The following is a 27,799-nucleotide window of genomic DNA, read 5'->3' on the forward strand; positions in this document are numbered from 1 at the left end:
GTGAGTGAGTGAGTGAGTGAGTGAGTGAGTGAGTGAGTGAGTGAGTGAGTGAGTGAGTGAGTGAGTGAGTGAGTGAGTGAGTGAGTGAGTGAGTGGAAAAGAGAGTGAGAGAGAATTGTACTGTGTGTTCTACAGCTAGCTGTTTGTACACAAACGTGCATACACAGTGGATTTTACACACCGTTTGCTCTTAGTGCACAAAACATTCATCTTTACTGCATGCTGATAAATCTATAACTTTGCCATATAAATAGTATAGTAGTGCATACAGGGCATTGTGTGGAGAATTCTCTAAGGTCTCTTGCATTTAACGACCTAATTATTCCAATAACTCATAACCTGTTTTAACATCTTCTGTTGTTTTGGTCCGACGCAGCTCAAACAGCATGGACACACACACACACGGACAAACACACACTCACGGACATTCACTACCTCATAAAGCTAACAGCCCAGGAGCCATCGGCCCCTTCTTCGCTCTCGGATGAGGAGTTTGTTATGCAGTGTTGCCCCTGAGGACTGAGTTGGATTCACACCTCTGATTTTATGGTTGGTTACGTTGCCCTGGGAGCAGACAGCAATGCCATGGAAAGACAAGTTCATTTATGGTCCAAATGAACCTGCTCTGTCACCAGGGGCCAGGGATACGAGTGGGGCTTGAGATGCTTCCCAAATGGCACCCTAGTCCCTTCGTATATAAGGAATAGGGTGCAATTTGGGATAATTATTTTCCACTCGCTCTTTTACGAGAGGACTATAGTAGGTTAAATGTGATGTCTTAATTAGGTTAATACATTGTGTGTGCATGAATCAATGCTTGATAGAGAGAGACTATAGGAGTGAGAAGAAGTGAGATCACTGATTTACTTATTTTCCTCCAGTGGGGGAAAGTTGAACGTCATCTTGCGCTTTTGTAATCATGAGGAAGTTGGATGAAGCCATTACCTTTGTTTGAGTACCAAATGGCATCCTATTCCCTATATTGTGCACTACTTTTGACCAGGAACCATAGGGCTCTGGTCAAAGTAGTGCACTGTATAGGGATAGAGTGGCCTTATCTGTAGCTTCATACCAAACATTCTATATGGAGAGTATAACAACATCCCACAGTCATCCAGAGCGTTCCAGTTGATCCTCTTGTCGTCCTGTGATTGCCCCTTTCCTGTCCCTGTCACACACCAGTCTGTCACATCAAAGATGTCTGGCCATAATCTGTAGGACACACTGATAGAGAGGGACTGACTGATAGCGAGTGATAGGGGGGAGAGAGAGAAAGAGAGACAGTGGCTAGACTGAGAAAGAGAGCGAGAGGTGTGATGTGATGCCAGGCCGTGTCGTAGAGGAGAGGAGTCGTAATGAAATTCCCATAGTCTGATTGTTGCCAAAGTGCTGAAAGTCAAGCTGTCATTGATTGGAGCTCCTTAACTAGGGCTGTGATGGTCATGGAATTTTGGATGATGGTTATTGGTCAGCCAAATGACCGCAGTCACTGGAATAACGTACAAAATCATAATAATTAAAAAGTCCGCTCCTGACTGCATGTGCTGCTGCAGGGAGGGGGGCATTGATCTGCCAGGAGAGTGAGAGAGGGATTTGAGGCGATATGTTTTAATACGGCATCCTGTGACTTGTTACCGGACAGACTAGAGTCTAATTAGAGTCCAGAGGATGGCGTTGCCTATGCAACCAAAGACTTGTTTGCTACAACACCTTGCTTGTTTCAGCAAGGAGCAACAAAGTTTCATCACGTCGTAGAGTCCATGTTATAGCAGAAACCGACTCAACCGCACGAATGCCGGCCATCCCATCTTCAGTCAGCTGTTCGTTCCACACAAAACATTTATTTTTACTCTTCTAATTACGTTGGTAACCAGTTTATAATAGCAATAAGGCACCTCGGGGGGTTGTGGCATATGGCAAATATACCACAGCTGAGGGCTGTATCCAAGCACTCCAGGTTGGGTTGTGCGTAAGAACAGCCCTTAGCCGTGGCATATTGGCCATATACCACACCCCCTCGGCCATTATTGCTTAACTGTACCAGCCCTAGCCTTAATACACTGTGAGGCAGTGTTCCTACCAGGACTTCAGGAGTTAAGAGTTGGAATAGCTGCTGTCTCTCTGTTGCTCTGCTGACCTGCTGGCTCAAAGTTGAACTATTATGGACTGGACAGACACCATATAGAATGTCAGCTCACCTGCTAGGTGTCTACAAACGATGGTGATTCAACATGTAGAATCGTCGGGAAATGAACCAAAAATGATGGCTAATGTTCTGTGGTCAGAGGTGATAGGACCACTGTTTTTAACCGTCTGTTTTGTCCTTTAGACTTCTTTCTGTCTGCGCATACAAAAGCGTTTGACCCCTTCTCAGGTCGTTGGATGTTTTTAGCCTGAGAACAAAGGGTCCATTTCTCTGGGTGAATTAGTGGAGTCTGTCTAATGTCCCACAGCCCTGCTATGTGAGATATGCGCAGGGAATGTATCCGTGTTGCTCAGAAGTATCATTTGCGGTGTGCGTGATTACAGCGGACATCGTGTCTGGCCTGCTACAATCGAACTGCTGCTGTGGGAAATCCAAGCAGCACTGTCTGCACATTAAGCTGTGGCTAACTGGCTAGGTCCAGATCCACACCAATATACCACCTGTCTGAATGAGAAGACAGAAACCTGAATCCTACTCATTAAACCAAGCCACCAAATTTCTTTGCTCAGAAAATCAAACAAGCGGTTTGCCGTTTTCTCAGGGCAAAGTAGGACTCAAGTCGATTGACCCACCATGAGCGCACAAATATGCTTCATTCAAATCAAAACACAGACAAACTCGCAACATAACACTGACAATATGATCATTATTTTTGTACAATCCCCCTCTGGCTGCTGCTTGTCTTGTCTAGTCAGACCCTACTGGAAGACTGGACTTTATAGGGGATATTTTCCTATTTTTGCTGTGATTTTGATTGACTCTCATGGCTTGTAAGCCCCTCTAAAATCTGTGGAATAAATCCCTAATTTTATTGTCTCTCAGCAGGGCATGTCTGTAAAGCTGCTTTTTACTCCATCCATTCTGCATAGTAATTTTTGTTATTGTATATGTGTCTGAGTCACAATGTCTCCATTGAAATGTGGCATTTGTTTCCATCTCAAATGTCACCCTATTCCCTGTATAGTGCACTCATTTTGACGAGGGTCCATAGAGTGCCATTTAGGACGCACACTTTGAATTATTAAGGCAGTCAGACTGGCAAAAAGCCACACAACCGGTCCGGGCATCATCACATTTCTATTAATTTAAAAACCACCCAATATAAATGAGATGCGACGTGGAATGAGACTGTGGGTTTAATTACAAATGACTGTAACATTGGAAGCCTAATCATAAGTTAGTGATGTCACACTCACACACAGCCCCTAATCTGACAGCTGTCACACTCTCCCTACCTCTCGTTGCTATGGCTGGGAAATTAACCCGCGCCGCTGGGGCATTTCAGCAACAGTTCCAGCTGCACAGAGTTTGGCAACAGTGCCGGGATGCGTCCCAAATGGCACCCTATTCTCTATATAGTGCACCACTTTTGATGCAGTCGCACACACTCTATGTCAGATTGTCTTAGGAAGAGACGGGTCCGAATGTTTTGCTTTCTTTCACTTGTTTTTCACATCAGACACCACAGCGCAACTCACACTACTAGAGACATAATAACTCTAGAGTCATTTCTAGTGCTTAATGTTATGTTACCAGCAACATACCACTCTATTTGGTAATGTGTTGTTACTGCTAAATGCCAGCTTCACCTCTATAAGGCTGTGCTTCAAAAGTGTGCACTATATAGGGGAATAGGGTGCCGTGTGACACACAGACAGTGGCAACGGGATAAGCTTCTGAAAACATCTCAGAGATGACTCTCTCCTAGTCCAACCCACACTCCATCACAGGTGCCACCGACTTCAAAGAGGATTGCCTTTGACACGGGCTCTGTAACGGAAACTAAATATGTAAATGTTATTATAATACGGCATGTAAAGTGGTGGCTTCAGAGAGCAGAATTCTAAATGAGAACTGAGAGGGCGAGGAAGGGAGGAAGGTAGGGACTCGGTGCAGCTGAAAGAGATCTTAGTTTCTACCCCTCTGATGTGTGGTGGTACAGAGTAGAAGAAGAGGGCTCTGTCTTGGCTCTATTGTAAGCTCTTCAGATTTGGCTGAAATCCACTTTGACACCTCCATGCCTCCTTCATCCAGTGCAGATTCAGGGCTTTTCGGGAAAATAATTCAGCTCAAAGCCTTCTGTATTCTTTGTTACGCTCAAATAATAAGAATTATATTTCAAGTCATCAGAGTTAAGCCATTTACTGTGGATTAGGGAATCAAAGGCTACATTAAGACTGGTCACAGGAATCCCATGGTCCAAAGACCTCCCGTTGAACCGCTGGTGGAGATTTCCCCAGACAGTAAAACGGCATTAAGGTGGTTAGCTGTGGAATGGTTCGGCCACAGCACATAGCCAAGGGGCACTCCATTCAACCTTGGAACATGTTGATTGGTGCATTGCCTAGGCAGGCATTAGTACTATTGTGGTTCACAGTCGTGTGCCGGGTGCCCAGTCTGCACAGGTAGTCTTTGTCACTGCCCTGCTGCCCTACTCAGCATTCCTTTGTGTTACGGTGTCTAGGTGATTGTTCCTTTGTGGCTGGCAGAAATCCGCTGCCCCCCCCCCCCCTCCAGAGCAGAAGTAGGCATCATTGACGGCCATTGTTCCATCTCCTGGTTACTATGGATCCCTCTTCATAGGAGAATACTTTATGATTACTGGAGCACATAGCGTCCCGTCTCTTAGACTGATGTCATCTCCACGAGTCCCAGATGGACACACTCTCAATGGTCCCCAGATGTTCTGCAGGTTTGCTTATGTTACAGTCATTACTTCAAATTATAAAGTTGTGTTTTAACCACTGGTGGATGAGGTGATAAACCAAAAGAGGCTTAACTGGTTTTTATCAGCATTTATGTTTTGTCTACTCACGTATGGATTTTATGAGGGGATTCTTTGGGTATGCTTTTATTGTCAAGTTTCCCATTTGCTCATTGAGAATGTATATGTGGAGTCTCACTGTTCCCTGAAGACTTCTCCACTTATTTATCTGAAGTTGATGGTGCATATGGCGTCCATTTTGTCACCTCTGACCAACGCTTCAAGCTTGGCACACCTGTATTTGCGGAGTTTCTCCCATTCTTCTCTTCAGATCCTCTCAAGCTCTGTCAGGTTGGATGGGGAGCGTCGCTGCACAGCTATTTTCAGGTCCCTCAAGATGTTTGATCGGGTTCAAGGCATGGCTCTGGTTGGGCCACTCAATGACATTCAGAGACTTTGTGTTTAGTGTCGTTGTCCTCTTTGAGGGTGAACCGTCGTCCCAGTCTGAGCTCCTGAGTGGTCTGGAGCAGGTTTTCATCAAAGATCTCTCTGTACTTTTCTCTGTTCACCTTTCCCTCGATCCTGACTAGTCTCCCAGTCCCTGCCACTGAAAAACATTCCCACAGCATGATGCTGCCACCACCATGCTTCACGGTAGGGATGGTGCCAGGTTTCCTCCAGACGTGACGCTTGGCATTCAGGCCAAAGAGTTCAATCTTGATTTCTCATGGTCTGAGAGTCCTTTAGGTGCCTTTTGGCAAACTCCAAGCGGTGCCTTTTACTGTGGGGTGGCTTCCGTCTGGCCACTCTATCATAAAAGCCTGATTGGTGGAGTGCTGCAGAGATGGTTGTCCTTCTGGAAGGCTCTCCCATCTCCACAGAGGAACTCTGGAGCTCTGTCAGAGTGACACCCGGATCTTGGTCACCTCCCTGACCAAGGCCCTTCTCCCCCGATTGCTCAGTTTGGCCGGGTGGCCAGCTCTAGAGGAAGATTCTTGGTCGTTCCAAACGTCCTCCATTTAAGAATTATGGAGGCCACTGTGTTCTTGGGGACCTTCAGTGCTGCAGAAATTTTTGGTACCCTTCCCCAGATTTGTGCCTCAACACAATCCTGTCTCGGAGCTCTACGGACAATTCCTTCGTCCTCATGGCTTGGTTTTTGCTTTTACATGCACTGTCAACTGTGGAACCTTATATAGACATGTGTGTGCCTTTCCAAATCATGTCCAATCAATTGAATTTACCACAGGTGGACTCGAATCAATTTGTAGAAACATCTCAAGGATGATCAATGGAAACAGGTTGCACTTGAGCTCAATTTCGAATGTCATAACAAAGGGTCAAAATATTTATGCAAATACCTTTTTTCTGTTTTTTATTTTTAATAAATATGCAAACATTTCAAAAAAACTGTTTTTGCTTTATCGTTATGGGGCATTGTGTGTAGCTTGATGAGGATTTTATTTATTTAATCAATTTTAGAATAAGGCTGTAAAGTAACAACATTTGGAAAAAGGGAAGGTGTCTGAATACTTTTCGAATGCACTGAATATGCAAATAGACCATTGCCATATATGGATTTGTGCCGTTCACTTTGAACTGGACTGTTTTACAGCATGAGTGGTCGTGATTATTATGCGCTTGTTTTTAGATCAAAGCGACGGCTGCATGTACAGGGATGCAAACTATTCACCTTTCGGTGAAATTCGCCTTTTTGAATTCAAAATAGGTGACCTATATATGATTCTTATAGATCCGATGAGAAACGTTTGGGGGTGCTTTGGATCACTACTGACTGTAAGGGAACGAGTGATGCGCGTTTGGAGCAATCGTTCAGCCAATTGTTCACGTAACAACAGAATGCAGCACGTGATTGAAGAGAAAAAAGACAACCAATTTGGTAGTTACAGCATCAGTGTGCACTATGGAAAGACAGTAGAGTGGAAAGGCAGTTTGCCAGTTACAGCAGCCCGTCCCCAGAACGATAATGAAGAGGTAGGTGAGAAGCCTGACCACGAAGACGGGGGTGAGAAAGTGATGAAGCGTACTTCATGAGCTGTAACCGAAAAACAGCTGGCATTTGGAAAGTTTAAGGTGAGGGAGAAAGTGTGGTGGAACAAGTATTGTTACCATTGTTAAGTATCTTGCTAGCTGGATAGAATTCTCCTTAGGCTAGCCACAGAAATGTTGAGCAACATTAGCCTATTTAAAAAAAAAAAACAATTAAAAAAATACCCAATTTTCGTGGTATCCAATTGGTAGTTACAGTCTTGTCCCAACGCTGCAACTCCCGTACGGACTCGGGAAAGGCGAAGGTTGAGAGCCGTGCGTCCCCCGAAACACAACCCAGCCAAGCCGCACTGCTTCTTGACACAACACCCGCTTAACCCGGAAGCCAACCGCACCAATGTGTCGGAGGAAACACCGACTGGTGACCGTGTCAGCGTACATTGCGTCCGGCCCGCCACAGGAGTCACTAGTGCGCGATGGGACAAGAACATCCCTGCCGGGGCCAATTGTGCACCGCCCCATGGGTCTCCCGGTTGCGGCCGGCTGTGACAGAGCCTGGACTCGAAACAGGATCTCAGGATCTCTGCGATGCAGTGCCTTAGACCACAGCCCCACTCGGGAGGCCAACATCACCCAATTTAACTGATCAAATAGTTTAGTTTATGGTGTGAAAATTAGCTGGCTAATAAAGTTAGACAGCTAACGTTAGCTAGCTAACGTTACACCATCAGATGAGATAACATTAGTAACCTAACCAATTCGCTATAGTATTAGCTGGTATACGACTCCTTGCCATTCCTCAAGCTATAACGCGTTAGTTGCTTACTGGACTTACTGGACTTGAAAATGAGGCGTTAAACAAGTGGATGCCGCTATAGAGGTGAAAGAAACACCACACACTTTCCCTCTTTCTCACTTTTTCAATACAGTGGATTAAAAGGGGTATGCCAGGTGGATTCTCTGCCTGAAAGAGATCAATTATGCCTACAAATGGTATCATGCTCTGCTGCTGGCACATTGTAGAACAGATGTCCACAGGCAGAAAGTGTACAATGTAATAATGTGCAGTGTAGCCCAAAGATATTGCTTTAGTTGTGTTGAACTTGACAGTAACACTTGTGTGTGAGTGAGGGGGATATTACATGTTTTACTCAGTGAACGTTATTTTTGCACACATGTAGCCTTGTGCACTTGATCAATGCCTATAGTGGCCACTATAATAGAGCAAAAATAGAATGCCTGTTTGTTTCATTCTATGTGTGTGGTCACAAGCATTCTATTATAAAGGCTGTCATGGCTAACTGCAATATTAGTGTAATGTTTTTTCTCAAGACTTGAGTGTCATTTGCAGTAGAGTCTAGGCAACAAATAACATTGGGTTGCTTTCTTTAATTTTTTTTTTAGCTGTGAGTTAGGTTCACATTAACCACTTTTTATTTTACACACAGAGACTTATCATGTAGATCATATTCATTGTTGTTTAATTAGGTAAAACCTGTTTTTCTCCCTAGCAGGGATTTTTTTGCATGTTTCAGTGCAACAGAAAAAAGTTTGACCTTTTTGGGCCCTCACCAGTTTGCATCCCTGCATGTAGCCACGTGTGCACATTTGTTCATATTCTTTGCTAGTTAGTGAGTTATTAGCCCAGTTATATATAATTTGTAGTCAGCAATGTGGGAGTGATTGCTTCCTACAAGAGCACAAAATGTGTACAGTTCTAGCCATCTTTGAAAAGCAGGTCAAGTAAGGAGCTTTTTTTATGTCTTAAAGGGGCAGTGTTGTATTTTGAGACAGGCTTGAATAAGCTAAGTAGCCAATAGGCAGAGGGTAGCATAATTTGTCTTGTTCTCTGTAATAAATGGTATGGGAATAAGGATTAATTGTATTTTGTAAAGTGGTTTCTTGCATCAAACAACACAACAAAATGTTCAGTCACCTCTTTGCCTGACAGACAAGTGGATAATAAGGTTCATTTGAAGCCCTGCATGTTTTTTTCAAAGTCTCATGGAATGTAGGCCTACATTGAACACAGATTGGCTGCTACTGTAGGCTGAATGATAGAACCGCTATTTCCATGTTAAAATTATGATCCATGCTATTTCCATGTTACATTATGATCAAATGGACACAGTAGCCTACTTGGCCACTGTTAAAACTGTAAATGAAAGCGGCTACAGCCCCAGTGCTCACAGTAAACACTCGGCGGAAGTTGCACAGCCATTTTACAAGTTTCAAGTTTGCGATTAGCAGACCTGAAATTTGCTCAGTGCCGAAAAACATTAGAGGGAACATTGCCTCTGACCTTATCTGGACATTGACTGGCTCAGTTTGGAGACTGAGGTGCACCCTTTTCCCTACACAGTGCACTACATTTGGGTTCCATTGGGGACGTAACCTGAAAGACAACACTTTGAAAGGTCACATTGACCTGAGCCGAATTGTCCTTTTTCACAAAGTTGCCAATGGGTGAAGAAGGTTATAGCCAGAGCAAAGATAAAGACCTCTTCTTCAGGGATCGATCGGATCCAATTTTGAGCAGCCAATTAGCATTCAACTCAGTGCTGCTTATTGATTTATATAAACCTGTGGAGAGACAACCGAGCACAGTATGCTACCAGCCTSCAGTGAGCCATCTGACAGAGTTTGACTGACAGGTCCCAACATTGCTTTGCTTTGTGGACTGGCTCCCTTTATTAGCATCCTTTTTTAATTTCATCCATCACACAATTCAGAGTTCAATTGTATTCTGCCATGTAACTTCATTGAATGAACTAGAACTTGACTGTACTGCATATCAGGAATATGTGGAAACTATACTTTTTTCTTAGTCTGGATCCTGGTGATCCTCAAAAGAAATTCTGTGATTGTTAGGGTAAGTGTACCTATTAAGCCCACTTTCATCTTTGAATTCAAATAAAATATTTCAATCAATTCATCTGGTTGTCATGTCCATAGCAGTTTTTATTCTAAGCCAATCAGATGTTTTATTATTAAGTTATTTACAGTTATGTGTTTGTTCCCACAAGTGGCATTGTCATATTGTTGTCCTTCATTCATCCAGGTGATTCTGTTTGTTGGTCCACCACCTGTACCTTTGTAATACAACAGTAGAAAGGGAGATTTGAAACAGTCTTCAGATAGGCTTTAGGAAGTTCAACTAATGAACAAGAATGTGAATCCGCTTTCAGATAATTCATTGAAACTTGTGTGTGTGTTATGGTCTTTGTGCATGGCTTCTTATCCACAGAGGGTCAGTTTTTTTATAACCAAGTAATAACACCTGCTTTAACTATTCATGTCTTGATTGAAGTCTATGATTAGTTGAATCAGGTGTGTACTGGTTGGCAAGAACAAAAGCCTAAATCCACATTGGTCTTTCTGGATACGATTGGACACCCCCCTGTTATGAGTGCTACTTTCATGATGAATAGAAATTATCAGTTTATTTTACTAAATTTAGGTGAAGATTAATATAATCACATTTTATATAAATGTCAGTTTGTACGTTTTTAAAATTAGGTGGGCTTATTTGGAACAGCTATGGGCTTTCCGTACCAATTATGCTCAGTCCGGACTTTTCACATATTTTATCAAATATTTATTTAAGAATTTAAGTAAAGTCATAAAACCTCATGTGAGAGATGAGTCTTTCATTTTATCTCAACTTTTCGAACAGAAATTAGGGCAGTATATGTTAGAAATGTCTAAACTTAGATTTCGGCGGGCTTAATAGGTGCACTTAACTTAATTATTTCTAATAACATTGATATTGAGTCCTTCCATACATGTAGTTTGCCTGTATTGCTTGGCCAGCATTCTGGGGGATGTAGGCAGTGTAATGCAGGGCTCCAGTGAAGTTTGTGTGCTCTGGTATGCTTTAAAGCTCTTCTGCATTCAGCTATGTGCCCTGCAGTGTCTGCAGTGTCTTCTGCCTGCACCACACTAACAGGTCAGATCCAAGTGTCTGTGCCCTCTAGGGGAGCAACTTACTCCTCATAAATTCTGTCATGTCTTACAGTGGGATAAATACACGTGTTTGTGTTTGGTAACAAAATAACAGGGGGAAAAAACAGATGTATGCAGGCTGTTACATCCTCATTAGTTTATTTATTTTCTTCATAACAATCAGATTGCTCGCCATGCAGCCAGCGACAACCAGTGAGGTTTCGAGCGTAATCTGTTTACTTGGTTACGTGCCACAATCTGTGCGTAAGCGACTTTGATTTCCATTTTGCACTTAGTCAATTCCAGCTCAGGGCATTTTGACATGGCGGGTCAGAGAGGGATTTGAGGTGGGAGATGCCAAGAGGCTTCTGGAGGCATTAAGCCTATACCAGAGCCCACTAACTAACACTGGGCGTGTGTCGCAATAGGCACCTTATTCCCCCTATATACAGTTAAAGGCGGAAGTTTACATACACTTAGGTTGGAGTCATTAAAACTTGTTTTTCAATCACTCCACAAATTTCTTGTTAACAAACTATAGTTTTGGCAAGTCGGTTAGGGCATCTACTTTGTGCATGACAACTTCTGATAGGCTAATTGACATAATTTGAGTCAATTGGAGGTGTACCTATGGATGTATTTCAAGGCCTACCTTCAAACTCAGTGCCTCTTTGCTTGACATCATGGGAAAATCAAAAGAAATCAGCCAAGACCTCCACAAGTCTGGTTCATCCTTGGGAGCAATTTCCAAACGCCTGAAGGTACCACGTTCATCTGTACAAACAATAGTAAACAAGTATAAACATCATGGGACCACGCAGCCGTCATATCGCTCAGGAAGGAGACACGTTCTGTCTCCTAGAGATGAACGTACTTTGGTGCGAAAAGTGCAAATCAATCCCAGAACAACAGCAAAGGACCTTGTGAAGATGCTGGAGGAAACAGGTACAAAAGTATCTATATTCACAGTGAAACAAGTCCTTTATCGACATAACCTGAAAGGCCACTCAGCAAGGAAGAAGCCACTACTCCAAAACCGGCATAAAATAGCCAGACTACGGTTTGCAACTGCACATGGGGACAAAGATCGTACTTTTTGGAGAAATGTCCTCTGGTCTGATGAAACAAAAATAGAACTGTTTGGCCATAATGACCATCGTTATGTTTGGAGGTAAAAGGGGGAGGCTTGCAAGCCGAAGAACACCATTCCAACTGTGAAGCACGGGGGTGGCAGCATCATGTTGTGGGGGTGCTTTGCTGCAGGAGGGACTGGTGCACTTCACAACAATAGATGGCATCATGAGGCAGGAAAATTATGTGGATATATTAAGCAACATCTCAAGACATCAGTCAGGAAGTTAAAGCTTGGTCGCAAATGGGTCTTCCAAATGGACAATGACCCCAAGCCTACTTCCAAAGTTGTGGCAAAATGGCTTAAGGACAACAAAGTCAAAGTGTTGGAGTGGCCATCACAAAGCCCTGACCTCAATCCCATAGAAAATGTGTGGCAGAACTGAAAAGGCGTTTATGAGCAAGGAGGCCTATAAACCTGACTCAGTTACACCAGCTCTGTGAGGAGGCATGGGCCAAAATTCACCCAACTTATTGTGGGAGCTTGTGGAAGGCTACCCGAAACGTTTGACCCAAGTTAAACAATTTAAAGGCAATGCTACCAAATACTAATTGAGTGTATGTAAACTGCTGACCCACTGGGAATGTGATGAAAAAAAATTAAATCTGAAATAAATCATTCTCTCTACTTTTATTTTGACATTTCACATTCTTAAAATAAAGTGGTGATCCTAACTGACCTAAAACAGGAATTTGTACTTGGATTAAATGTCAGGAATGATGAAAAACTGAGTTTATATGGATTTGGCTAAAGTGTATGTAAACTTCTGACTTCAAATGTACACTAGTACACTACTTTTAACAAAACCCCTATGGCCATGTGGCACCCTGTTCCCTATGTAGTGCACTACTTTTGAGAATAGGATTGCCATTTGGGATGTACACAAGTACTGGGGAGTGGTGCACGGGTGCAGGCGAAGCGATGTCCACAGAGCTCGCAACTCAGCTGCCCCCCCCATCCTACTCCGACACAGGAGACAAAGAACAGAGGGATTCAAAGGGCAAAGCTGCACAAAAAATAACCGATTTTCATCAGAAGGGAACCTGTCACATCTGTGGAGCTTCAAAGCTGCTCCCAACATATTCATACACAATATCACATCAACCAGGAATGATCTGCTGCCGGAATAAGAAGAGGAGAGAGAGAGAGAGACGGACTATTGGCACACTGTAGAATATGTTGGGGCTTGAAATAACAAATAAAGAAACATGACTTTACAGCATTACTTTTTGTGTATTTTTCTTTTCTTACGTTAGAGAGGATTGGCCATTTTTGTGTAGCGGGAAATGGTGCAGCCTTCGAGGAGCTCTGTCACAGGCGAAAATGAAAGAGCATCTAATGGCACGGTGCATCTGTGAGACGGCCCTTGTACCACTCTGAAACAAGTTACACTGCCTCCTTGGTTTTAGCACTAACAGACATACGTCTGCTGCGAAGATCTGTGTTGCAGCTTTGTATAAAGGGATACCAATTCCAATGGGTCTACTGAGAGTACGAAGGGGGGGAGGGAGAGAGGTAGAGAAGGGAGAGATGGGATGGTAATCTCACTGCAGTCCACGAATGTCAGCATGGGGCTTGAATGATGCGCTAGAGCTGGATCGCCGCACAGACTTTCAACTTAACTTCTCCCTCCCTCCATCTCTTCTCCTGTCCCCCTCCTTTCTGCCATCTCTCACTCCTCTCTTCCTTACATCATTCACTCTGCGGTTCACACTACCCTCTTCCTCCTCTCTCCCGGTGCCCTGGTTTTGGCTCTTTCTTTTCTCTATCCCTCTCTCTTTCACTTTCTCTCTCCCTCCTCTCCCTTTCCTCTCTCCCTCTCTGTATATACTGTATATCTCCCTCTCTCTATCTCTCACTCTCTTTCTCCATCTCCCCTCTCTCTCCCTCCACTCTCTCTCTGTGTGACAGCAGTACAGGGAGGATCATTGATTAATTCCTCTGTGAGTCCGGCTGCCTAGTGCAAACTGTAATCAGCCAGGAGAGCAGCTCTCATCACATTCCCGCCTTTCATTTCTTCTTTGGTTTATTCACCCACTTTTTCTCCTCCGCTTGCTAAAAAGTGGGTAGAGGGAACATTCTCAAAAAGCACCTGTATTTTGCACGGAGCGCTGCTAATGCTGTGAGGTAGGGAGAGGGAGAGAGAGCAGTGCCTGTGGACTGCCAAGCCCAGTCACCAGTTGAATGCGGCCAGTGTGCCTGTACATGGATGGGAGCGCTGGGGCAGAAGATTCACTTGGGTACCCTGATGAGCATCCAGCCCACTGGGGAGAATAATTTTCTGGAGCTTTTCCACAAAGGGCCTCCGCCCTGCCTGCCTTTCAGCCTGCCTGCTCCATGCCGGGAGTGTTTTTAAATACCTGCTGCTGTCCTGCCCAGCTCTCTGGCTCTACTGCCGCTGACCGACTGTAAGTAGCTACTTCAGCCTCTAGTGTGGTAATACCGGCGGGGGCCCACTGCCCAGCACTAACAGGTTGGCACTGTTGGGAGCATTGAGCTCAAGTGCAACAAACGGTTTAACATTCTGGCTGCATTGTGTGAAGTGATTTCTCACCGTGCATGCTGAATTAAAGTTATGCTATCCCAGACTTGAGCTCTCATTTATTCTCATTTTGGAGCCGAAATAAAATTCACATCATCAGGCTTGTGAAAAGTGAAACATAAAAGTGGCTGATCGTTGAGTTGTATTTTTGCCTATTAAAGTTATATTGATTCCTATTAAAGTTATATGGATGCCTATACAGTTCTGTTGATGCCTATTAAAGTTCTGTTGATTCCTATTAAAGTTCTATTGATGCCTATTAAAGTTCTGTTGATGCATATTAAAGTTCTGTTGATGCGCGCTGCCTTCCCTGCAGGTTCCTAATTAGGAGAACATTCCTCCAAGTAAGTTGGAGAAGAGAGTCGCATACTGTCCTGTCTGTCATCCCAGCTCAGCTGAGGCAGATAGAGTAGAGAGAGAGAGAAGGGCTTTGATTTTTCCTGTTAAAGGGACAATCTAGAATTGGTACATCCATTTAGCTGTTTAGCAAAAAAAAAGTGGTGGCTTGTCCGCATTGTTGTTGTTCCTTTAAACATGACAGCCAGGTCTCCATGGTGATTTCATTGTTGCCAGGAACCCTGAAGACCTTGTTTCACGTTGTCTGTCTTTGTCTGCATGTTGCTAGAGGATGCCGGCTCAGACGGTAGGTAGAGTTTGAGGTTGAATTTTATATAGCAAACTGCTAGTGTTTATTATCACTTCTCATTCTGATCCAATGACAGGAATTGTTTGCAGTCATTCTTCCTTCATGGCTGTTTCTTCTCCTGTGGCTTTAGGCTGCATGTTCTGTGAGTTCTCTCTGTAATGCTGCTGTAGCCTACTGTATGTTTTCATGCAGTAATCCCTGTAGTAAGGCTGGCTTTAGTGAGTAAATGTGTCTGTTGGCTCTGTGTGTTGTGTTCCTGACATCCGTATTCATTCGCTGAGTCCCAAGTGGTACCATATTCCCTATAAAGTGAACTACTTTTCACCAGATGCACTATGGGCCCTGGTCTAAATTATTGCACAATAAAGGGAATAGCGAGGCATTTGGGACACAGCCTAGTTGTATTTGGGTTGTTACTGTAGCTCAGTTTGTACTCCACCACACTAGGAGTGTTTATGGGGGACAGACCTCCCCTCTCTCTGGATCCTCCTCAGCTGTCAGGTTGGATCAGGGTGGGTAACGGGATTTTAGGGGGGATATTGAATGGATATTGTTCACCTCTCCTGTCGGCCGTACTGTACCTGGCTGCCCAGTGCCCACACCACCTCCAGGGAACTGCCAATGCCAGGGTCTACTGCTCTGGCCCAACTCCCGTTCACTTTCCTCTGCCTGAAATCCTGCCATCGTCACCCTGGATCTGGTCCCCTCTTCTCTCTACTCCTCTTTTCTCTCTCTCAACATATTCCGGACAAACCCTGGATTAGAATTTATGACTTATTGACATGATTTCCCCTGTGACATGTTTGTCATCATTGGTTTTAGCTGGTGATCATTGTCTGTTCAGGGTCATCTGATCATGTGCATTCACCTAATAAAGGCTGAACTGTGAATCACGTCGTCATTTTCGTGAAAAACACATGATCTCATCGTTTTCTCTCTCTCTCTGTAGCCACCAGTTCCACCAAGCTGGAAGACCTGAGCTATCTTGATGAACAGCGTAATACTCCCCTGCGGACGTCCATTCGGCTGCCCTGGCATAACACAGGTGGGAGGGCACCACAAGACTCCAAAGGTACTGTTAAACAGCATGTACACCTAGACTATGTCCTAAATGGTACCCCATTCCCTATATAATTCACTTCTTTTGATCAGGGCCCTTTGTAGTGCACTATATAATAGGGAATAGGGTGCCATTTGGATGACAACCATACAATAACTAGCTATTCTCCGGGATAGAACAAGGGCCAGCACAGTGCACACCAGAATTATAAACAAAACATAGGGAAAATGTAAACCTATTCCATAGAACACAGAGCAGCATATGCCACATGGCCAAAAGTATGTTCATTAATATGGAGTTGGTCCCCCCTTTGCTGTTGCTACTATTTAAACCTTTTTTAAAGCCCTCTGTTTTCTCTGCCGCTGTCAGTATAAAGTTGTTAGACTTATGTAAAATGTCCCTCTGGACAGACATTTTTGCAACAGAGCATTATGTGTTTGGCTTTCATTAGACACTGTAAGCAGTCTAATAGAAGCATTCATGTTTGTTAAATTGCAAACCTTTGCCATCCACCTCCATGATTTCCATTTAACTGCAGTTGAGCAGCTTCTCCAACTAAACTGCTATTCCCAGAGCTCAGTAGACGGAGGGGACTGGCGGTCGTCGGATAGTACGGCTAGTACTGATTTGTCTCTTTTATGCAGTCAAGGTGTGTGGGAGAGAGAAATAACCAGTGCTGAAGCTAGCTGCCCTGTTAAAGATCACTTACAAATGGTCCAAGCCAATGGAGCTAGCTGGTCATAGCTCGAACTAAAAGATGGAGAGAGAGAAAGAGAGAGAAAGACAGACAGAGAGAGAGAGAGCGAGAGAGAGAGGGAAAATACAGAGAGAGGGGGGAGAGATAGAGAGGGCAATGATGAAGAGAGAGAGCTACAGAGGAAAAATAGCCCACTCTTTCTCTAGCTGTGTGGTGGACACTGACTGCAGCCCAGGCATCTCCCCTCCTCCCCCTCAACAGCCCTGAGAAGAGTGTTTGGCCTGCAGCAGGTGTGTATCGCCTGGCTGACAGTCAGGTCTTATCACACTGCAACCGCCGTAGACAGACAGACAGACAGACAGACAGACAGACAGACAGACAGACAGACAGACAGACAGACAGACAGACAGACAGACAGACAGAGATTTTTTTGTTATGATCAACTGATATTAATGTTCCTCAAATGGTTTGTGAACGAATGGTGTGACAATGAGACACACAAAGACGGTTCAGATGATTACAGGAGAAAAATATGTTGATTTCAATCTGATTATCCTGGATGATACTAGGGCTTGGCCTCCGGCATTCTAATTGATCTCTCATCTCGATGTGCGCGTTTGATCTTGCTGTGGCGTGTGTATGTGTCAGGTTTGCAATCCACAGAAATGTTAAACATTGTATCATATTGCGTCATTTTGACTGAGCGCTGGCTTTCAGAGAAAACAGATGAAAGATGTGCAAGGTAAACAGTGTAGGTGTAAACGGTGTTTCAGATGGAGACGTTCCCTAATCAGTGACTGAATTGGTTTCGAGGCTTGGCTTCACGCCAGCTAGGGAGGCGAATAAATGTCTGTCTATTTATTCACTCTCACGCCTAGCTAAATGTATGATTCATTATATATGCCCTCTTTTCTTATGAACTTTCAGTTAGTAAATGTTTGTCTTTTATTTGGTTCCCTCCAGCACGCTTCGCTCCCTACAAGACGGTGGACATCATGCTCAAGCCGCTGCTGTTCGAGGTGCCCAGCATCACCACAGACTCTGTGTTTGTGGGCCGCGATTGGCTCTTCCAGCAGCTGGAGGACGTTCTGAAGGGTGACGGTTGCGAGGAGAGCCGCGGAGCCGTGGTTGTGGGCAATGTGGGCTTCGGCAAGACGGCCATCATCTCCCGCCTGGTGGCGCTCAGCTGTCACGGCGGGCGCATGCGGCAGATCGCCTCTAACAGCCCCAGCTCATCGCCCAAAAGTAATAAATAACCCTTAGTTACGTTTCAAATGGTTCCCTATTCCCTATTTCGTGCACTCCTTTTGACCAGGGCCCAGGACGTATCCACAGTCACGCACTGCATGGACCAAATGTGACCTAATCCTCCTCATCATCATCATTCATGTTGGGTGTTCTCGTGTAAATAGACATGTCAGGGACTTACAGAAAGGAGATTAGACTGTAGGCTGAAATAATGTGTGGTTAAATCCATCAACATGTACAGTAGTGACATGAAATGTCCAGGAAATGTGTAGCCCAACACGTCAATCATCCAGGTTCTGACAGGAAGTGATACTGATAGGTATAAAGTTTTCACTTGTCTACTGAGTGGCAGAAAATATATGTACACTACCGTTCAAAAGTTTGGGGTCACTTAGAAATGTCCTTGTTTTTGAAAGAAAAGCACATTTTTTGTCCTTTAAAATAACATAAAATTGATCAGGAATACAGTGTAGACATTGTTAATGTTGTAAATGACAATTGTAGCTGGAAACGGCAGATTTTTTATGGAATATCTACATAGGCGTACAGAGGCCCATTATCAGCAACCATCACTCCTGTGTTCCAATGGCATGTTATGTTAGCTAATCCAAGTTTATCATTTTAAAAGGCTAATTGATCATTAGAAAACCCTTTTGCAATTATGTTAGCACAGCTGAAAACTGTTGTTCTGATTAAAGAAGAAATAAAACTGGCCTTCTTTAGACTAGTTGAGTATCTGGAGCATCAGCATTTGTGGGTTTGATTGCAGGCTCAAAATGGCCAGAAACAAATACATTCTTCTAAAACTGGCCAGTCTATTCTTGTTCTGAGAAATGAAGGCTATTCCATGGGAGAAATTACCAAGAAACTGAAGATCTCGTACAACGTTGTGTACTACTCCCTTCACAGAACAGCGCAAACTGGCTCTAATAGAAAGAGGAGTGGGAGGCTCCAGCATCCCGGAGTCGCCTCTTCACTGTTGACGTTGAGACTGGTGTTTTGCGGGTACTATTTAATGAAGCTGTCCAGCTACAATTGTCATTTACAACATTAACATTGTCTACACTGTATTTCTGATCAATTTGATGTTATTTTAATTCATGTACAAAAAATGTGCTTTTCTTTTAAAAACAAGGACATTTCTAAGTGACCCCAAACTTTTGAACGGTAGTGTAATTGTAATGCTACAGACTACTGTATGTTTCTGAATACAGAAGGGCACAGCCTTGGTTACATTGATGTCATTTCTATGCTTTCTCGAGTTGGGAAATGCTGAATACTATATGCTATGCATAAGTCTTCCACACAATCTCACAAGGTTATTCTGTACGAATGAAAATACATTTTCATTGTGAGAGTCAGAACTGATTTGTCAAACATTGAAAAGTTATCAGCTAAGTCCCAAACAGCAGCCAATTCCCTATATAGTGCGCTGCTTTTGACGAGTAAAAAGCAGTGCACTATTGGAATAGGGTGCCATTTAAGATGCAGCCATGGTTGCACCTGAATAGTCTTTACAGTGAGTCTTCCTGTTGATGGACGACCCTGCTTCCCTCCCGCTCTTCCTTCTAGATGGTGGGGACCCCCAGAGCACCGACCTCCCCCTCAGCCATCCCCCTCAGCCTACCCCTCCACGCAGCGCCACCAACACCATGCGGAACAACAGCTGTCCCGGCACCCCTGAGGTCCAGAGACGCAAGGAGGAGGCCGTCAAACGCCTGGCCACCAAGGTACTGGAGGCTCACATTGCCAGATCACAGTTCATAGCCTAACCCAACAATTGTGAATGTTGTTGCTGTGACTTTGTCTGTGTCCCAGATCACCTATAGAGCTCTGGTCAAAAGTAGCACTATATAGGGAATATGGTGCAATTTGGGACATACCCTTTGAGATTATAAAGTAACTTCTGGTCTCTTTTTTAAGTTGGTCATCTGTAAGTTTGCATGGAAATGTATTTATTTCACATGATGGCTTTGGGGCATTGTGTCATTTTACCGGTTAGGTTCAAGGTAGACATTTTGTTACTGTGAAGTGCGTCTTGGTGCTCAGAATAGCAAGAAGTCGACGAGAGTGTCTATACCTTAACACTAGAACCGCTAAAGCAGTCATTTTGACTGCTCATGAATTTTATTTATTTATTACTCTGCCATTTTTTAAGTCATGTCCCCCCCCCCCGTCCTTGTCTTTTCCTAAATAAGTCTATATAACACAGTCGGTGTTAGAATCTTAACATCACAAACATGACTGTTTTATGGTTTTCCCCTGTTGCCCTCCTTCTCCCAAGAGTAGGGCCAGCTCCGCTCCACTCCTTCTTCCGATAGTTGAAAGTGCCCAGCTGATAATCACCCCGATAATTGCTTTGAAACTGAACCTAAACTATACTGAAACTAATTTCACACATAAAACAAAAGATTAAATAAATTAAGTAAAGTATGATGGGGAGAAAGAGGGAGAATGGGTGAGATGATGAGCGAGGGGAAGCGAACGATGCATAATTATATAATCAACTATTTTAAATTAAGAACATGGCGGCCCATTCTATTGTATTGATCCATGCTAATTATAATCTTAAAATGGTACAGTGCTTCAGAAAGTATTCACACCCCTTGACTTTTTCCACATTTTGTTGTGTTATAGCAGGAATTTAAAATTGATTAAAATGTGATTGTTTTGTCACTGGCCTACACACAAGAACCCATAGTGTCAAAGAGGAATTATGTTTTTCACATTTTTACATATTAATTAAAAATAAAAAGCTGAAATGTCTTCAGTCAATATGTATTCAAGCCCTTTGTCATGGCAAGCCTAAATACAGTTGAAGTCGGAAGTTTACATACACCTTAGCCAAATACATTTAAACTCAGTTTTTTATAATTCTTGACATTTAATCCTAGTAAAAATTCCCTGTCTTAGGTCAGTTAGGATCACCACTTCATTTTAAGAACGTGAAATGTCAGAATAATACTAGAGAGAATGATTTATTTCAGCTTTTATTTCTTTCATCACATTCCCAGTGGGTCAGCAGTTTACATACACTCAATTAGTATTTGGTAGCATTGCCTTTAAATTGTTTAACTTGAGTCAAACGTTTCGGGTAGCCTTCCACAAGCTTTCCACAATAAGTTGGGTGAATTTTGGCCCATTCCTCCTGACAGAGCTTGTGTAACTGAGTCAGGTTTGTAGGCCTTCTTGCTCGCACACGCTTTTTCAGTTCTGCCCACAAATTTTCTATAGGATTGAGGTCAGGGCTTTGTGATGGCCATCTCAATACCTTGACTTTGCTGTCCTTAAGCCATTTTGCCACAACTTTGGAAGTATGCTTGGGGTCATTGTCCATTTGGAAGACCCATTTGTGACCAAGCTTTAACTTCCTGACTGATGTCTTGAGATGTTGCTTCAATATATCCACATAATTTTTGCACCAGTCCCTCCTGCAGCAAAGCACCCCAACAACATGATGCTGCCACCCCCGTGCTTCACAGTTGGAATGGTGTTCTTCGGCTTGCAAGCCTCCCCCTTTTTCCTCCAAACATAACGATGGTCATAATGGCCAAACAGTTCTATTTTTGTTTCATCAGACCAGAAGACATTTCTCCAAAAAGTACGGTCTTTGTCCCCATGTGCAGTTGCAAAGCGTAGTCTGGCTTTTTTATGGCGGTTTTGGAGCAGTGGCTTCTTCCTTGCTGAGCGGCCTTTCAGGTTATGTCGATATAGGACTCGTTTTACTGTGGATATAGATACTTTTGTACCTGTTTCCTCCAGCATCTTCACAAGGTCCTTTGCTGTTGTTCTGGGATTGATTTGCTCTTTTCTCACCAAAGTACGTTAATCTCTAGGAGACAGAACGCGTCTCCTTCCAGAGCGGTATGACGGCTGCGTGGTCCCATGGTGTTTATACTTGTGTACTATTGTTTGTACAGATGAGCGTGGTACCTTCAGGCGTTTGGAAATTGCTCCCAAGGATGAACCAGACTCGTGGAGGTCTACAATTTTTTTCCTGAGGTCTTGGCTTATTTCTTTTGATTTTCCCATGATATCAAGCAAAGAGGCACTGAGTTTGAAGGTAGGCCTTGAAATACATGGAGGTACACCTCCAATTGACTCAAATTATGTCAATTAGCCTATCAGAAGCTTCTAAAGCCATGACATCATTTTCTGGAATTTTCCAAGCTGTTGAAAGGCACAGACAATTTCGTGTATGTAAACTTATGGCCACCTGGAATTGTGATATAGTGAATTATAAGTGAAATAATCTGTCTGTAAACAATTGTTGGAAAAATTACACATAGTATATGTCCTAACCGACTTGCCAAAACTATAGTTTGTTAACAAGAAATTTGTGGAGTGATTGAAAAACAAGTTTTAATGACTCCAACCTAAGTTATGTAAACTTCCGACTTCAACTGTATGTTCAGGAGTAACAATGTGCGTAACACAAGAACTGACTGGCCTTTCAGCCTATAATTACCTGCTAGGGAARGTTGCCGCATTTCAACCCGCAAGGTGCGCAAACATAAGCACCAAGGCTTGTTAAATAGTGAAGAATCAATTGTAAAGCATGATATGCATGAATAAATATTTGTGGAAATGCACAATATATCCATGTAAAAAATATAACAACAATATTTTTGTGTTTAGATAGAGTCAATTATATGTTTTTTATAAATATCCAAATTCCTAGTGAAAATGTAGGCCTAAAGCCAATTCTTGACACTTCCAACCAATGATATTCTAACGGTTTAATAAATACATTTCATATATGCTGTCTGAAGAATAATCATTTGGTGGTGTTTTTAAAGGTCTTAGGTAAAATTAGAAAACCATAAAACTATTATTACAAAGAACATAATTCCATTTTTATTAGTTTTGTTACTCTAGGCTATAAGTAATAACGAAATATCACTAGTTCATCCATCACAAAGAAGTCCGTAATAATTTAGTTTTGTCAGGTCTAAAAAAACATGTGGAATTAAGAAAATGTATTTAGAAGAAAACAGAATAGTGAATTTGGTAATTTGCTGAACGCATGGATTGTGCAGATATTCTTGGAAAAAGTGACGTTTGGAAATAGAATTGCACCTCTGAATTTTGAGAGTTATTTGACAAATGTAAGTGTCATAGAAACTGCAGAATATGCTCTTTTTGATACTATATAGAAATCAAAACGTTTTACCTGCATGTGACTCTGAAAGACGATTTGATAAAGTGATGCTCCTTTCCCTGTATCTGTCATTTCCAAGCTGCGCCCATCTCTTCATGAACAATTTGACAACTGATAATATTGTCACTCATCAGACTATTGTCAATTTAATCTAGTCTATATTCTTTTTTTTTGCAAATTTTTTAGTTTTTTTTATCCCCTTTTCTCCCCAATTTTCGTGGTATCCAATCGCTAGTAATTACTATCATGTCTCATCGCTACAACTCCCGTACGGGCTCGGGAGAGACGAAGGTCGAAAGCCATGCGTCCTCCGAAGCACAACCCAACCAAGCCGCACTGCTTCTTAACACAGCGCACCTCCAACCCGGAAGCCAGCCGCACCAATGCGTCGGAGGAAACACCGTGCACCTGGCCCCCTTGGTTAGTGCGCACTGTGCCCGGCCCGCCACAGTAGTCGCTGCAGCGCGATGAGACAAGGATATCCCTACCGGCCAAACCCTCCCTAACCCGGACGACGCTAGGCCAATTGTGCGTCGCCCCACGGACCTCCCGGTCGCGGCCGGCTGCGTCAGAGCCTGGGCGCGAACCCAGAGACTCTGGTGGCGCAGCTAGCACTGCGATGCAGTGCCCTAGACCACTGCGCCACCCGGGAGGCCCCAATCTAGTCTATATTCTAACTCTTATGTGTGAAATCAGTTTAGGTGTAGTTTCGATGGGCCGGCTGTGCAGGCTGACTGACATTGTTTGCTTCCCCGCGCTCATCAACTTGGATAGTCAAGAATATGTTTTGAATTATTCTAAAGGCCTACTGCATGTTTTTGTAGAATGTTTTTCTTTCCCTTACAATAAATGTGATTAGTAATAAAAAACAGTCCCATAATGGCTTATTTTTACAAAGTAAAACTTAAAACAGAATGGTATCAACCCGCAAGGTGCGTGGTCAAATTACTAACATGTGCACCAACGATGATAAATAGGCATAACACAAACTCATCATTACACTATTGTTGTTCATAATTAAATCAACATCTTCTCCCTCCTTACCATTTAGTTAGGCCTAATTTAAATTTGATTCTAAAGTAATGTGCACAATTATCTCCTTTCATCCATTTGTCATTCATTCAGTGGGCTGGCATTGTTTGCCGCCCTTCCCTCATCAATTAGGATAGAGTCAAGATATGTTTTGCGTTATTCTAAAGGCCTACTGCAACACGTAGTTATAGTAAATAAAACAATCCCATATCAGCTTATTTTTTCAAAGTAAAACTGAAGAAAATGATATCAACCCGCAAGGCGCGCAGTCAAATTATTTGCTATAAAAATGAGCGCTAAAGCTGACAAATAGGCATAACAAACTCATCATTAAACTATTGTCTTTCTAAATTAAGTCAACCTCTTCACCTTCCTTGTCATTCAGCTAGGCCTAATTTAAATCAAATTGTGAAGTAACCTGCACAATTATCGCCCATTCATCCATTTGTCATTCAGTGAGGCGCATTAGCGCCTGGCTTGGTACCAACATCCTACAGTGCATTTGTCTTGGCCTATTAAGGTGATACTAGGTGTGGAAACAACAGGTAAAAGAGCTCTAAATACTTTTCAGTTTGGCATTTAAAGATTCTGAGAACTAAGCAATGTAAAATGCAAACATTTAGTAAAAGTCAGGGAAGGAGCAGGAGGTAGCTTCTTTTTTTTTGCCTGTTTGTTTTATTTACAAATCAAGCATCAGTGGCTGTTGACCTATGGCGGTTCTAGTGTTAACAAGTCACATAAGTTGCACTCTGTGTGCAATAATAGTGTTTTACATGATTTTTTAATGACTACCTCATCTCTGTATTCCACACATGCAATTATATGTAAGGTCCCTCGGGAGAGCAGTGAATTTCAAACACAGATTCAACCACAAAGACCAGGGAGGTTTTCCTTATATGTAAGGTCCCTCGGGAGAGCAGTGAACTTCAAACACAGATTCAACCACAAAGACCAGGGAGGTTTTCCTTATATGTAAGGTCCCTCGGGAGAGCAGTGAATTTCAAACACAGATTCAACCACAAAGACCAGGGAGGTTTTCCAATGCCTCGCAAAGAAGGGCACCTATTAGTAGATGGGTAAAAAAAAAGCAGACCTTGAATATCCCCTTGATCATGGTGAAGTTATTAATTACACATTGGATAGTGTATCAATACACCAAGTCACTACAAAGATACAGGCGTCCTTCCTAACTCAGTTGCCAGAGAGGAAGGAAACTGCTCAGGGATTTCACCATGAGGCCAATGGCGACTTTAAAACAATTACAGAATTTAATGGCTGTGATAGTTGAAAACTGAGGATGGATCAACAACATTGTAGTTACTCCACAATACTAATCTAATTGACAGAGTGAAAATATTTTCCTGAATACAACAAAGTGATATGTTTGGGGCAAATCCAATACAACAAATTGCCACTCTCCATATTTTCAAGCGTAGTGGTGCTGCATCATGTTATGCTTGTAATCGTTAAGGACTGGGGAGTTTTTCAGGATAAAATATAAATGGAATGGAGCCCAGCACCGGCAGATTTCTAGAGGAAAACCTGGTTCATTCGGCTTGCCACCGGACACTGGGAGATTAATTCACATTTCAGCAGGAGAATAACCTAAAACACAAGGCCAAGTCTACACTGGAGTTGTTTACCAAGAAGACAGTGAATGTTCCTGAATAGCCAATTTACAGTTTTGACTTAAATCTTCTTGAAAATCTATGGCAAGACCTGAAAATGGTTGTCTAGCAATGACCAACAACCAGTTATTGACATAACTTGAAGAATTTTGAATAATGGGCAAATGTTGCACAATCCAAGTCTGGAAAGCTCGTAGAGACCTACCCAGAAAGACTCACAGCTGTAATCGCTGCCTAAGGTGCTTCTACAAAGTATTGACTCAGGGGTGTGAATACTTATGAAAATGTGTTATTTCTGTATTTCATTTTCAATACATTTGCAAACATTTCTACAAACATGTTATTACTTTCTCATTATGGGGTATTGTGTGTAGTTGAGGAAAAAACAATTTAATACATTGTGAATTCAGACTGGAATAATTGAAGGGGTATGAATACTTTCTGAAGGCACTGTATGCACCCTATATCAGTCCACTGAATCAAATCTTATCAGTCTCCTTCGGGCTATTTGGAGTATGCTACACAGTGAGAACGTGCGTCATTTTACATGCTGAGCGGCTTTCAATATCTATGAAAATATCCACATCGGGCAGCAAGTGATCGAGAGTCAGAGAATGTGGTGATGGGGCTTGTGGAACCTGACGTTGGCAAGGGGAGAAATGTCACCATGAACAATTTCCTAACTTCACTGTCATTGGTGAACAATTTGCTTGCAAAGAAAACTAATCTGGCCGGCACCATGAACAACTGAAATCCAACTGATGCCAGTGTGTGAAGATGCACACAATATAAGCACGAGCTGACAAAAAAGTTGACTCACTGCCTCAATTTGGTCTTATGTAGAAAAATTTGAAATTGTGTTTTTTACATTGGATAAAAGGAGAGACTCGGAGCTAGAAAATTGTATATCATACACTACAGTTGAGGAACAATGGGAAAGTAATTCTGCTTTGAAAGTTGATAAACTTGTAACCCCACTTTTGAGAAAATGTTCCTTGAATTTAATGGTACACCTACTGGAGTGCTCTACTTTGTCTATACCATTCAGCATCGTTCACACCCTCTTAAGACTTAGCCCCACCCACCTCTTTAAGGATTCACTTGTGAGGCCATATGCCAAACAGAGTCAGTAGTGTAGTAAACAACCAAAGATTTCAAGTCTAAAAGTGGTAAAAGTAATAGCAAAAAGTAGTAGTAAAAATACACTTTATCTTGTCCTTGGTCTATATCCTAATCTGAATTTGGTGCAGGTCATGTTGTTCTTTACATTACCGTCTCTGGTAAACACACTATATCAAGTAAAATCAAAGTGTATTTGTCACATGCAGAGGATACAGAAGGTGTATACAGTACAGTTACTTGCATATTTGCATAGTAGCAATATCAAAAATAGTGTTGAGATAAAAAATATTGTATGAATATTAGATTCTTACTCAGACACACTTGTCTAAATTGATGGGTCATGTGAAAGAAATGCTATAACCACCCACCAGCCACATCTAGCTAAGTGGATGGGTCACTATTGTCTAGACATAAACAGTGCATTCGTAAAGTATTCAGGCCCCTTCACTTTTTCCACATTTTGTTACGCTACAGCCTTATTCTAAAATTGATTAAATCTACACACAATATCCTATAATGACAAAACTAAAACAGGTTTTTAGACATTTTATATATATATATATATATATACCTTATTGACATAAATATTTAGACCCTTTACTATGAGACTCGAAGAAGGGCCTTGGTCAGGGAGAACCCGAGGGAGTTCTCTGCAGCTCTCCACCA

General features: G+C 42.6%; 1 protein-coding gene across 10 annotated transcripts in view; it reads left to right on the forward strand.

Moving 5' to 3' along the window:
• The window catches only part of LOC111974587 (protein TANC1), a 278,980-nt gene that overhangs the window by 173,334 nt on the left and 77,847 nt on the right, over positions 1-27,799 (forward strand). For all 10 annotated transcript variants that reach the window (XM_070447122.1, XM_024002429.1, XM_024002466.1 and 7 more), the window contains 3 exons: positions 16,135-16,257; positions 17,906-18,187; positions 19,763-19,920. In XM_070447122.1, coding sequence (XP_070303223.1) covers positions 16,135-16,257; positions 17,906-18,187; positions 19,763-19,920 — 563 coding nt within the window. The remainder of the gene's footprint in view (positions 1-16,134; positions 16,258-17,905; positions 18,188-19,762; positions 19,921-27,799) is intronic.

The sequence above is a fragment of the Salvelinus sp. IW2-2015 genome, linkage group LG2, assembly GCF_002910315.2.
Source record: "Salvelinus sp. IW2-2015 linkage group LG2, ASM291031v2, whole genome shotgun sequence".
In the NCBI taxonomy this organism is placed as follows: domain Eukaryota; kingdom Metazoa; phylum Chordata; class Actinopteri; order Salmoniformes; family Salmonidae; genus Salvelinus; species Salvelinus sp. IW2-2015.